This window comes from Scyliorhinus canicula, chromosome 10 (assembly GCF_902713615.1).
Source record: "Scyliorhinus canicula chromosome 10, sScyCan1.1, whole genome shotgun sequence".
Classification (NCBI taxonomy): domain Eukaryota; kingdom Metazoa; phylum Chordata; class Chondrichthyes; order Carcharhiniformes; family Scyliorhinidae; genus Scyliorhinus; species Scyliorhinus canicula.
The window spans coordinates 95956835-95970206 of record NC_052155.1 but is presented as its reverse complement, the minus strand read 5'-3'; the positions used below and the strand labels follow the sequence as shown (position 1 = coordinate 95970206).

General features: G+C 45.5%; 1 protein-coding gene across 1 annotated transcript in view; it reads right to left on the bottom strand.

Annotated features, from left to right (window-relative positions):
• Positions 1-13372, bottom strand: part of xkr4 (XK related 4) — a 360070-nt gene that overhangs the window by 99745 nt on the left and 246953 nt on the right. Inside the window, exon 2 of the mRNA XM_038809374.1 lies at positions 10866-11065. Coding sequence (XP_038665302.1) covers positions 10866-11065 — 200 coding nt within the window. The remainder of the gene's footprint in view (positions 1-10865; positions 11066-13372) is intronic.

Below are 13372 nucleotides of genomic sequence, written 5' to 3'. Positions count from 1 at the left end.
GGATGTGTTTATTTTTATACTCCTTTGGTGTTGGTGATGTTTGCTGTGCCGAGCATTCTTTGGCAATAAGACCCTTTTTGCCACTACAATTTTGCACTTATTTTATCTACTTCACCAGTTCCCCGCTGAGTGTTCAGCTTGTGTACGTCGATGTCACTGTTGTACCAAAGAACAAAGAACAAAGAAAAGTACAGCACAGGAACAGGCCCTTCGGCCCTCCAAGCCTGCGCCGACCATGCTGCCCGTCAAAACTAAAATCTTCTACACTTCCTGGGTCCGTATCCCTCTATTCCCATCCTATTCACGTATTTGTCAAGATGCCCCTTAAATGTCACTATCGTCCCTGCTTCCACCACCTCCTCCGGCAGCGGGTTCCAGGCACCCACTACACTCTGTGTGAAAAACCTGCCTCATACATCTCTAAATCTTGCCCCTCGCACCTTAAACCTATGCCCCCTAGTAATTGACCCCTCTACCCTGGAAAAAAGCCTCTGACTAGCCACTCTGTCTATGCACCTCATAATTTTGTAGACCTCTATCAGGTCACCCCTCAACCTCCATCCTTCTAGTGAGAACAAACCAAGTTTATTCAACCGCTCCTCACAGCTAATGCACTCCATACAAAGCAACATCCTGGTAAATCTCTTCTGCACCTTCTCTAAAGCCTCCACATCCTTCTGGTAGTGTGGCAACCAGAATTGAACACTATACTCCAAGTGTGGCCTAACGAAGGTTCTATACAGCTGCAACATGACTTGCCAATTCTTACACTCAATGCCCCAACCAATGAAGGCAAGCAGGCCGTATGCCTTGTTGACTAACTTCTCCACCTGTGTTGCCCCTTTCAGTGACATGTGGACCTGTACACCTAGATCTCTCTGACTTTCAATACTCTTGAAAGTCTACCATTCCGAGTATATTCCCTACCTTCATTAGACCTTCCAAAATGCATTATCTCACATTTGTCCGGATTAAACTCCATCTGCCATCTCTCCGCCCAAGTCACCAAATGATCTAAATCCTGCTGTATCCTCTGACAGTCCTCATTGCTATCCGCAATTCCACCAACCTTTGTGTCGTCTGCAAACTTACTAATCAGACCAGTTACATTTTCCTCCAATCATTTATATATACTACGAACAGCAAAGGTCCCAGCACTGATCCCTGCGGAACATCACTAGTCACAGCCCTCCAATTAGAAAAGCACCCTTCCATTGCTACTCTCTGCTTTCTATGACGTGGCCAGTTCTGTATCCATCTTGCCAGCTCACCCCTGATCCCGTGTGACTTCACCTTTTGTACCAGTCTATCACGAGGGACCTTGTCAAAGGCCTCACTGAAGTCCATATAGACAACATCCACTGCCCTACCTGCATCAATCATCTTTGTGACCTCTTCGAAAAACTCTATCAAGTTAGTGAGACACGACCTGCCCTTCACAAAACCATGCTACCTCTCGCTAATACGTCCAGTGGCTTCCAAATGGCAGTAGATCCTGTCTCAAAGAATTCTCTCCAATAATTTCCCTACCAGTGACGTAAGGCTCACCGGCCTGTAGTTCCCTGGATTATCCTTGCTACCCTTCTTAAACAAACGAACAACATTGGCTATTCTCTGGTCCTCCAGGACATCACCTGAAGACAGTGAGGATCCAAAGATTTCTGTCAAGGCCTCAGCAATTTCCTCTCTAGCCTCCTTCAGTATTCTGGGGTAGATCCCATCAGGCCCTGCGGACTTATCTACCTTAATATTTTTGAAGACGCCCAACACCTCGTCTTTTTGGATCTCAATGTGATCCAGGCGATCTACATGCCCTTCTCCAGACTCAATATCCACCAATTCCTTCTCTTTGGTGAATACTGATGCAAAGTATTTATTTAGTATCTTGCCCATTTCCTCAGGCTCCACACATAGATTCCATTCAGTGGGCCAACCCTTTCCCTGGCTACCCTCTCGATTTTTATGTACGTGTAAAAAGGCTTGGGGTTTTCCTTAACCCTGATTGCCAATGGTTTTTTTGTGACCCCTTCTAGACCTCCTGACTCCTTGCTTAAGTTCCTTCCTACTTTCCTTATATCCCCCACAGGCTTCGTTTGTTCCCAGACTTCTAGCCCTGACAAATGCCTCCTTTATCTTTTTGACGAGGCCTACAATATCTCTTGTTATCCAAGGTTCCCGAAATTTGCCATATTTATCCTTCTTCCGCACAGGAACATGCCGGTCCTGAATTTCTTTCAACTGACATCTGAAAGCCTCCCACATGTCAGATGTTGATTTTCCCTCAAACATCCGCCCCAATCTAGGTTCTTCAGTTCCCGCCTAATATTGTTATAATTAGCCTTCCCCCAAATTAGCACATTCACCCTAGGACCACTCTTATCCTTGTCCACCAGCACTTTAAAACTTACTGAGTTGTGGTCACTGTTCCCGAAATGCTCCCCTACTGAAACTTCTACCACCTGGCCGGGCTCATTCCCCAATACCTGGTCCAGTACAGCCCCTTCCCTAGTTGGACTGCTCCTCTATCTCCCACTGGCTGTTGGGAGGTCTGTAGTAAACCCCCAACATTGTGACTGCACCCTTCTTATTCCTGATCTTTACCCATATATCCTCGCTGCCCTCTGAGGTGTCCTCCCGTAGTACAGCTGTGATATTCTCCCTAACCAGTAGTGCAACTCCGCCACCCCTTTTACATCCCCCTCGATCCCGCCTGAAACATCTAAATCCTAGAACGTTTAGCTGCCAATCCTGTCCTTCCCTCAACCAGGTCTCTGGCAACAACATCATAGTTCCAAGTATTAATCCAAGCTCTAAGTTCATCTGCCTTCCCCGTAATACTTCTTGCATTAAAACATATGCACTTCAGGCCACCATACCCGCTGTTTTCAGCAACATCTCCCTGTCTGCTCTTCCTCAGAGCCATACTGGCCCTATTCCCTAGTTCTCCCTCAATGCTTTCACCTTCTAATCTATTGCTCCGGTACCCACCCCCCTGCCATACTAGTTTAAACACTCCCGTGTGACACTAGCAAACCTAGCGGCCAGGATATTTATGCCTCTCCAGTTTAGATGCAACCAGTCCTTCTTATACAGGTCACACCTGCCCCGGAAGATCTCCCAGTCGTCCAGATAATGGAAACCCTCCCTCCTACACCAGCTGTTCAGCCATGTGTTTAGCTGCTCTATCTTCCTATTTCTAGCCTCACTGGTACGTGACACAGGGTGCAATCCTGGTGGCCTGAAGTGCATCCTTTTAACTTTCTGCCTAGCTCCCTGAACTCCTGCTGCAGGACCTTATGCCCCTTCCTGCCTATGTCGTTAGTACCAATATGTACAACGACCTCTGCCTGTTTGCCCTCCCTCTTCAGGATGTCCGCTACTTGTTCTGAGACATCCTGGACCCTGGCAGCAGGGAGGCAACATACCATCCTGGAGTCTCTTTCATGTCCACAGAAGTGCCTATCTGTGCCCCTGACTATAGAGTGCCCCATGACTATTGCTCTTCTGCGCTTTGACCCTCCCTTCTGAACATCAGAGCCAGCCGTGGTGCCACTGCTCTGGCTGCTGCTGTTTTCCCCTGATTGGCTATTCCCCCCAACACTATCCAAAGGGGTATACCTGTTCGAGAGGGGGACAACCACAGGGGATTTCTGCTCTGACTGCCTGCTCCTTCTGGTGGTCACCCATTTCTCTGCCTGCACCTTGGGTGTGACCACATTTATATAACTGCTATCTATGACGCTTTCCGCCACCTGCATGCTCCTAAGTGCACCCAACTGCTGCTCCAACCGAGCCATGCGGTCTGTGAGGAGCTCTAGTTGGGTGCACTTTCTGCAGATGAAGCCATCCGGGATGCTGGAAGCCTCCCGGACCTCCACATCTCACAGTCAGAACACTGCACCCCTCTAATTGACATTGCGTTAATTAATTAGTAAATTAAATTTAAAATTTTTTAAAAAGGTTACTGTTAACTATGGGCGGAATTCTCACCCCCCACGCCGGGTGGGAGAATCGCCGGGGCGCTGTGCGAGTCCCGCGAAGCCACCCCGGCACCCGCACGCGATTCTCCCACCCCCCAAACCAGCACGGCAAGAATCACGACTGCCCGCTCGGAGAATCGCCGCTCGCCATTTGCAAAAGGCAGGCGGCAATTCTCCGGCCCGGATGGGCCGAGCAGCTGCCCCAACACGACAGGTTCCCGCCAGCGCCATCCACACCTGGTTTCTGCCAGTGGGAACTGCGCGGGAACGCTGGAAGGGGGGGGGGAGGAGGGTTCCTGCACCGAGGGGGGCCTCCGATGGGGTCTTGCCCGCGTTCGGGGCCCACCGATCGGCGGGCCGACCTCTCTAAAGGAGGACCTCCTTTCCTCCGCCACCCCGCAAGATTCATCCGCCATCTTCTGGCGGGGCGGCCTCAGGGAGGACAGCAACCGCACATGCGTGGGTGACTTCATTTACGTGGCGCCGCTTTTTACACAGCACCATGGCCCAGTGCTTGTACAATACGCGACGCCACTCCTAGCCCCCCGGGGGCGGGAGAATAGGGGGCTGGGAGCAGGCTCCGATGCCGGAGTGAAACGCTCCAGTTTTCACTCCAGCGTCAGGACTTTGTCTCCATTTCGGAGAATTGCACCCTATATGAAATCAAATGAAAATTGCTTATTGTCACGAGTAGGCTTCAATGAAGTTACTGTGAAAATCCCCTAGTCGCCACATTTCATATATTTCCTGGCACTAGATTTCTACTGTAAATGTGAAAGCTAAATACTATACTCTCCGATCTCTGGCTTTGATACCCCTCTAAATTATAATTAAGTAATTATGTTTAATTAGTTCAACAATGTTTAATTTTTAAATTTAGTGTGAATTCCCAACCAGCCAATCAGGTCACAGCTTTACTGTAATGTCACTTCAGTTTCCCCCCCACACAATTTGAAAAGGTAATAAAAATAAAAATAGAAAATAAAAATCACTTACCTTCCCAGGATGCACTCTGGTTATTTCCCTGCAGATTAAAAGTTACAGGCCAGAAGAAAGAGAACAAAACGGTAGGGAAAAAGCACCTTCTCCCACTCTGCACCGAATTACCAAGTTCCAATTCCCACTCTCTGAATGTGTCTCACTCCGGCTGTGTCTCCTTGACCTGCGCAAACTTGCAGACTTCTTTCTGACAGTCTCCATGTGCTCTCCCAGCAGGAACTTATTCTTAAATACATAACAGTTCCCTTTTAAATTTTGGAGTAGGAGGCTTTCCGTTGCCATATACTGCTTTAAAATTACTCCGCCTCCAATAAAAATAACACTCTGCATGTATGACGGGAAAGTCGTCTCACCCATGGGGTTTGTTTACATCCAATGGGAGAACTGGGTAATTGTGGCAACCACCCTTTCCCCATTCTGGGTTTAATTTTTTGTGTGTGTGCTTGTACCTCCATTGTTTACAAACTGGACTGAGTTGAAAGGCGGACTGCACAAAGGTTTGCTAACACCCTGGGTTAAAATTCAGGTCTGCTTCTGAAGTTCAGTCTGTCACGCTAATTAAACTACTTTGGATAATGTTAGCTCTTCTCCGCACTGTACAGTCAGACAACCATCATCAAGGGCACCTACTACAATGCGGTCTCAGGTGACTTCCTTCTTTAGAGCCCCATACGCCCAACTAGCAGCCGAACAATACAAGTCATTCATGAAAAAATCAATACTTCCTCCGGATTTCTGACAGCACATGTTAAACCTCACCCAGTCTATAATAATGCTTTTTGGAAGACTGAAATAGGAATCAAAGGCCTTAATAACCTCTTCATAGGTTGCCATGTCCTCCTTAACACCCTGACTAGAACATTGTCTACATTGCTGCCAATGGAATAGAGGCGTGTGCTGTCCTGTTCTTTATTAGGCTTCTGAGCTAAACATGAAGCAGTCCTATATCTGTTGAATCTGTAACGCCAGTTTTTCCAGAGTGCTGCTTGGTCAGGGCCTTCCACATGCTCAAAGAAGATGGGCAGAGGTAAGCAGTGAAATTCTCCATCGGCAGGTTCCTCTGGACCTCCAGAAGCTCACCCACGTCTGCGGGTTTCTTGACAGCGTGAGGTGGCCACAATGGGAAATCCCATTAACCGGCTGTGAGAATAAAGAATCCCACTGCCGGCAGGGGTACGCTGCGCCGGTAAACGTGGCTGCTGGACCGGAGAATCCCGCCCAGGACCTTTCCCATGGTTTTCCATCTTACTTTAACCAACTGCCTTGGGATTCCATTGGCGCTATTCCTTCTTATTCTTTGACATGGTCATTCCTTGTGGCTTTATTCTTGATGGCTTTCACTTTTCTGCTACTAGCAGTTTCACTGGGGATACTTGCAAATTGGTAAGTTGTCACCATGAAGTATCATCAGAAAGCGTCCCAGAGTGTTTTTACCAGAGACGAGACTACTGGAAACAAGGCAACCAGGAAACTACAAACATTTTAAAACTATATACAAGGTTAGTTAAGTATGAAACTTCTTCCAGAAGCATCTCTCTCTTGAGTTCTAGAGACCCTTGGTCTGACATCACTATTGATGTATATTATCCATTCAAATAATAGTTAATCCTTTATTTCAAACTGCCTACCCTTGGTTGAATACCAGGCATGGTGGGATGAGTGGCGTTAATTATCCACTTAAGGGCTTCAATTAATTTCAGGGCGGGAATGCCATCCCCAACCCTTCCTTCTCCTGACTTAATTGCGCCATGACGGAAAGGTAGTGTGGTTCCCACCAGGCCCATTCTCACTTGATTAAATGCCCACCCCACCTCTAAACCTGTCTCAGGGTGTGGCATTAAATTCCGCCCACTGTGTGTGTCAGTAACTAGGTGAGGAAACAGTAATATAAGGTAGTTGGAGAGAAATCTTGAGAGAGTTAGTGCTCCTCTCCCAAGATCTGGCACAAGTGAAGTTGCTGTGCTGAATCAAACAGGCCACCTAGATTAAGGAGACTAATAAGCCATTGCTGATATTTGCAAATGCCTGACAGATCCACTGGGTAGCTCTGCTTAGCCTGATTGTATATACTTTTGACAAGTTGATATTGGATTAAAGGAGGCACAAGTATCTCAGGTTATGATTTTCTTTACAGCACAATCGTATTCTAGAACAATACCAGTTAAAAATAGTTAATCTGCCTGCCATTATTTATTACTTCCCACATAGAAGAGTAGATTTTAGTTTTATCATTTTCAATCTGACAGTCACAATGCAATAATAACGAGTTTGACTCCAATGCAAGATAATTTTTCTCAAATTTAAAATCAGAATAAAATCACTTTCCAGGTGGGAAGTGAACAATCAACATAGTAATGAGGCCATGCAGGTAACATCTCTGAGACCACATACTGCTGTGAGCAACTGGGAAACAAACTGACACCTATGTTTTCCAATCGTTGGAGTCCAGTGGAGCCCCGGACAGCCGGGGCAGGTTGACTCTTCACGCCGGCAGGAATCTCTGGTTCCGCTGCTGCGGGTTTCATAATGGCGTGGGGTGGCTTCAATAGAATTCCCATTGACAGCAGCAGGGACAATCCCGCCGCCAGTGAACGGCGTGCCGCCTCTCAGCGCTGGGAAACATGTGGCTGGGAGGCCGGAGAATTCTGCCTGAACCGTGGGTGGGTTGCGCTGGGAAACGCGGCGGAACAGCCGGCAGGATTCTCACTTGTTTTCCCACCTGAAATGGCACTTAGTCATTTTTTAGGAGAATCATCCCCCTGGTAATATTTTGGTAGCTCTATTTCAGTTTCTCCAGGTTCCCATTATGTGCCAGGATGAAACACAGCGGCAATATTCTAGATGTGACTGAAACAAGTCTTGACTGAGTAAGTATTGCAATTTTGTTTTTTTTTATAATACTGCCTTAGCTTTACATCCATTATTCACTTTGTCTATAATATTGCAGCATAGGTTATGAACCTTCAGCGTTTCATGAACCACAACCGCCCCAGGTCCCTCTGTTGCTTCACAGCCTTAAGATGGTTACCTTGGGTAGAATGCAATGCCCTCCCCTGATGTGAGTTTGGTGGTATGGGGACATTTAATCACGTGACCGGGTGCCAGTTGATGATCCCGCCTCTGTCCCAATCAAGCCTAGGGTGAGAAGGCTCATGGATGGCTATCCCACCATGCTACTAACTGAGGGCCTTAAATGGGCAATTAATCAAATACTTACTCTTCAATGGCACAAACCACTCCTTCTTACACAGTCCCTGGGGTTGAGGAAGACTTTCTTCTACTACAATTTGTGAGGTTCTGAGATGCTGATAATGTGCAATGTATAGACTCTGCAACATACAGGGGCAGGTGGTTCTTGAAGGATCAGGCAACTGAGTTGTTTGGACGTTTGTGCACTCTCTCCCAAGCCTTGATTTTATTTCTGCATCTTCTGACAAACCTCTCGATGAGTTCAGTGCCTTCCCGAGTAAACGTTCTCCATTTCCAATGCCCTTTAGGGAAGGGGATCTGCTGTTCTTACAGGTCTGACCTACATGTGACTCCAGACTCACAGTCGTTTGACTCTTCACTGCCCTCAGAAATGACCTAATTAGTCATTAGTTGCAGTGTAATTAGGGATGGGTAACAAATGCTGACTTTACCAGCAATAATCACATCCCATTAGAGAATAAACAAATTCTGGTTGGTCACAAGCATCCCCATGAGTCGGTGGGATGTTTGACCTCCTTAACAATTCTTTGAGAAACATGAGTTTGGAACAGAACAGTTACTTGGGGAGTCTGGTGTCAGGCATATGAACGTCATGTCCCGGTCATTTGTGCTGGTTGTGAATGATTAGCACCTTAATGTTGAGAATGTTAGATTGGTAATGGACACTGTTATTGAACCACCTTTCTTGCTACTGGGTTTGCAGAATGTTGCAAAAGAGCTGCTGATGGTACTGCTCCAGTGCTTTGGGGTGTCTGCTGCATGTTGTCCAAGTCTCCGAAGTATATCGGAAGACAGTGATCACTGCTGTCCAGTAAACTATGATCTTAGCCTCAGATTTGAGATTTTGTCCGCAATCTCATGAGTTGGTTAAAACTAGTCCAGGAGATTACATGGACCATGATTTGCCTTTTAGGATACTCATCTCTCATATAAAGTGATCTCCACCCCAAGTGCTTTGTTGTAAGCAGCTGAAGTACATACTAATGTTCCTTATACATCATCTTCTTGGTTTCTCTTTCGGAAAGGACCATATAAAAGGTTCGGAAATGATCTCTAGGTGGGGTCAAAACTGCTCTCATTCTTAATGGCCGTCAAGCATGAGTTTGATGGCTTTTGAAACAGACAGCAGTGTCATTTCAGAAACAGCTACACCTTGATCTGCTATCATAATACATGTTCCAGTCTAATTCTCATTCCAACCATATACTTGTAGTTCGTGATTTATGATTTTAAAATGACTCACTATTGAATTTAAACTGCTTTCATTTGCAGTTTTTCACGCAAAAGGACCAAGTATTTGTCCCTAACATCAATATTTATAAACCCTTAGGATTGAGGAAACAATTATGTGCAATCACATAGTGGATGCAACTGGAGATCTAGGTCAGAAATCTGAAGTGACCCTAACTGCATTGCTTTGATTGAGTTGGATCAAAACCAAGCATTTGCTTTCAAAGCTGAGCACTGCCACTTGAAGATGAAATGTGCTGGTGCTGTGCTATTTTTAGATGCGCAGCTTCTTTCTGGCGATTACATCACCACTAGCTGCACACTGCAGTCACAATACAGAAACAGCACAAAGAGCAAGAGCCACTGGCCATATTTCCCAGTTGCCAGAGCGCTGGAGGTGGTAATGGGGGTTTAGATTTCCCCCGTGCATTACTACAACACAATCCATAAAGACCACAATTGTAGTTTACTGTTTAAAGAAAATCTGCCCATAGGTTACAAGTGCATATTTTGGAGCTAGCCCCTTAGCGTATTGTTATTCCGAATAAACTGCAACATCTTGCTATATTTTCACTTTTGCAGCAAAAGTGCTGGTGCTCTCTCTTACGGACAGAGCAAGGGGAAGAGCAGTAGAACAAAGCCATGAACAACTTTCAGTGCTTCGTCTCATTCAACCAGGTGGAAGTATTGCTAAAAGTCCAAAGCAATTTTGGTGCTTTCTGCGTGAAGATTAGCCACTGCACAAAATTGAAAATCTCTGTGGATCACCCTCCCCCGCCAAAAGTGAATTGTTCCTGCTCGGTTACACTGTACTTAGAGTGTGAAGAACGGATATTTATTTTGATGTGGAATGGACACTCTGTCAGACATGATTGGGAGCTTGTAAAGGGGACAACAACATTTCTGATAAAGTTGATCAATGTGGAAAATTCCCAGGAAGGGCAGCTTTTATTATTTTCATTGTCCTTCCAATAAATTTTGGTGTAAGATTGAAAGGCTTCCATTGATAACACTTCATTTATGCTAAGGCTGTGGAATGCCTGACCAGAGTTAATGATTGAAACAGAGATCATGGCAGGAAATTTCTTTGGCGTTGACCACGTTCAGCGCCATTACTTCACTGGGATGTGGCGGAAACCCCATTTATAAATATAAACTAGGATTCCAGCAGACCGTCTGGGGAGTGGGATTAGTTCTGAGGAAATTCCAGATACATGTCAACATTTAAGGATGGGTTAGACATATAAGTTGCAGGAAAGGGAAATAAAGAGATATTGGAACAGAGTGAGAGCATGTGGGCTTAACACTGCTGATAAACAACACCATGAACTGATTGGATCAAATGGGCTATTTCTGTCTTGTAATTGCAACATAATTCTAGGTACCACAATCATGGTAAAACTCAGGTTGTAATCACTGGTCTTCTGTAAATGGATCATTCCTTACCTTGGAGTGCCTCTAAGCGATGGCTTTGAATTACGATGCACAGCTGCAGCACAAGCTGTGGAGCACTTTCCAAAAATGTCGCCAGCAGATGTAACATACTTACATCTGCATACTCATACACCATTTTCCAGTAAAATCGCCAGCGGTCAAGCTCCCCACTCCGGCGGCTTCGAATACCAAGATATATAGTGCGCAAGTACCTTGAGAGAAAGAGAAAGAGAGTTAAAAATCACCATGGCATAAATTAGACAACGATCTAAAATTCAACTTCATATGTGGGGCGGGAGGAGGGTGATGCTGAAATTTAAAAGGATGCAGCTGATTAAATCTGTATGGCAAAGAGGCAAAAAGCTGGATAGATTTCAAATTTATTTTTGCTTTTTCAAATGTTTTGTCGTGGACAAAAGTTGCTGGTCAAAAACCAGGGGTAGCTAAAATAGATGCAGAAGCGTGAATTGGAGTGCGGCATCTAAACAACCTTTTTGATAGTTGGCAAAAAGGAAAGACTGCTGCATGAGGTGGGTGGGAAAATTGTTTGTGTTTGCATTCCAGGGCATTCTTCATCCAGGACAGCAGTGTAGTGTGCATGGCAGAAGATGCAGAGGGTCAATAATGTCCACATCACTGGCATGACTTTAACACAGATGCAGGAGAAAGTGGCATAACCTAAGGAAATTGTTGCCTATTTACTGCTGAGTCTCACACAAGCTTACAGGTTTCTCTGATTTCAAACAGGCATATGTTCAAGCTGCAGCTAACAATTGAAACAGCAGAGTGGGTTTATCACTACGGGCAGAATGTTTACTGGTAGGACCTGTATGGAATGGGTGGGTCAGAAAGTCATTGGGAACCTGCAATTTGGGATTCCGCCTTGGCTCAACTAGAAGCCCCAAGAAAGAGCCCGAAAGGCTAAGCATTAGTCAGATACTGGGAGCAACATTTTATGTGAACAGTTTCCGATGATCATAGAATCCCTACAGTGCAGAAGGAGGCCATTCGGCCCATGAAGTCTGCACTGACCCTTCAAATGAGCATTCTACATAGGTCCAGCACTCCATTCTATCACCATTACCCCACCTAACATTTGGACGAAAAGACAAAATTTAGCTTGGCCAATCCACCTAACCTGCACATTTTCTGGACTATGGGAGGAAACTAGAGCGCCCGGAGGAAACCCACAGATACGGAGAAAATGTGCAGACTCCACACAGATGGTCACTCAGTGTCAGCATCGAACCTGAGTCCCTGGCGCTGTGGGACAGCAAGTGCTAACCACTGTGCTCCTAAATCTATTCATGCCCACTAGTAGCAATGATTTAAATGTCATTAACATTTTAATATATCTTGAAGTACTGTTACCTGTGAATAAGTCTGTGTTGTTCAGCACCACAAACTGCATTCCTGTTACCTCGTCATCCTCCTTAGAGCGTAGCACTATTATGCCAATCAATAAGCGGAACAGGGGAAAAAGGATGGGTTTGAAGAATGTTGGTGCAAGAGAGAGCATTGACTTGGATGTGAAACTTCCCTTTTACTCCCGTACCAGCCTCCCCGGACAGGCGCCGGAATGTGGCGACTAGGGGCTTTTCACAGTAACTTCATTGAAGCCTACTCGTGACAATAAGCGATTTTCATTTTCAAGTGGTATGGTTGATTCATTAATTGATTGTGCTGTTCTGTGCAGTACTGTTCTATGTTCTATGATTGATTGGGGAAGGAAAAACAGGGATTCTGCCGCTGTGCTGGGACACAGAGTCAATGAGCTAGCTATTTATAGTTATCAGACCTTTTGGCCTGATAGAGACAGGCTAACATAACACTGTTGCATATTTGAACATCACATAAGAACAAGGTGCAAGGGTAGGGAATTCACCCCTTCAAGCCCATTGCACCATTCAATATGATCATGGCAGTTTTCATCTTAGCCTTATCCCCACCTTCCTGCCCATTCCCTGTAGCCTTTTATCTTGCTACAAATTAAAAACCTGTCCATTTCCTCCTTAATTTGTTTTGTGCTCCACTGCATGTTGGGGTAGAGAATTCCACAGATTCATGACCCTTTGAGTGAAATAATTCCTCCTCATTTCTGCTTTAAATTTTCCACCCCTTAGCCTTTCGTTCTAGAATGTCCAACAAGGGGAAATATTTGCTCTATGTCTACCCTGTCAATCCCTTTGATGAGTCGTTGCCATGCATCCTTTAAGACCCTCGGATGTAGGCCATTGTGCCTTGGGGACTTGCCTGCTTTTAACCCAATAGCTTGCTCAGTACTTTTTCTCTGCGGTTCATAATTTGTACATAATATGGTTATAATGCGATAATGCTCCATCCTTATCATTCTCCAATTTATCATAGGTACTCGGCTGGATTATCTGTTCCTGAGATTAAATGTTGAGCCGGGGCAAGATTTCCACGACAGCAAAACTAAGGCCGCACCTGGACTAATTTAACAAGAGTTAAAGGATTAGCACTGGTGCCATGTGGAACACAATAGATTCCAATGAGAT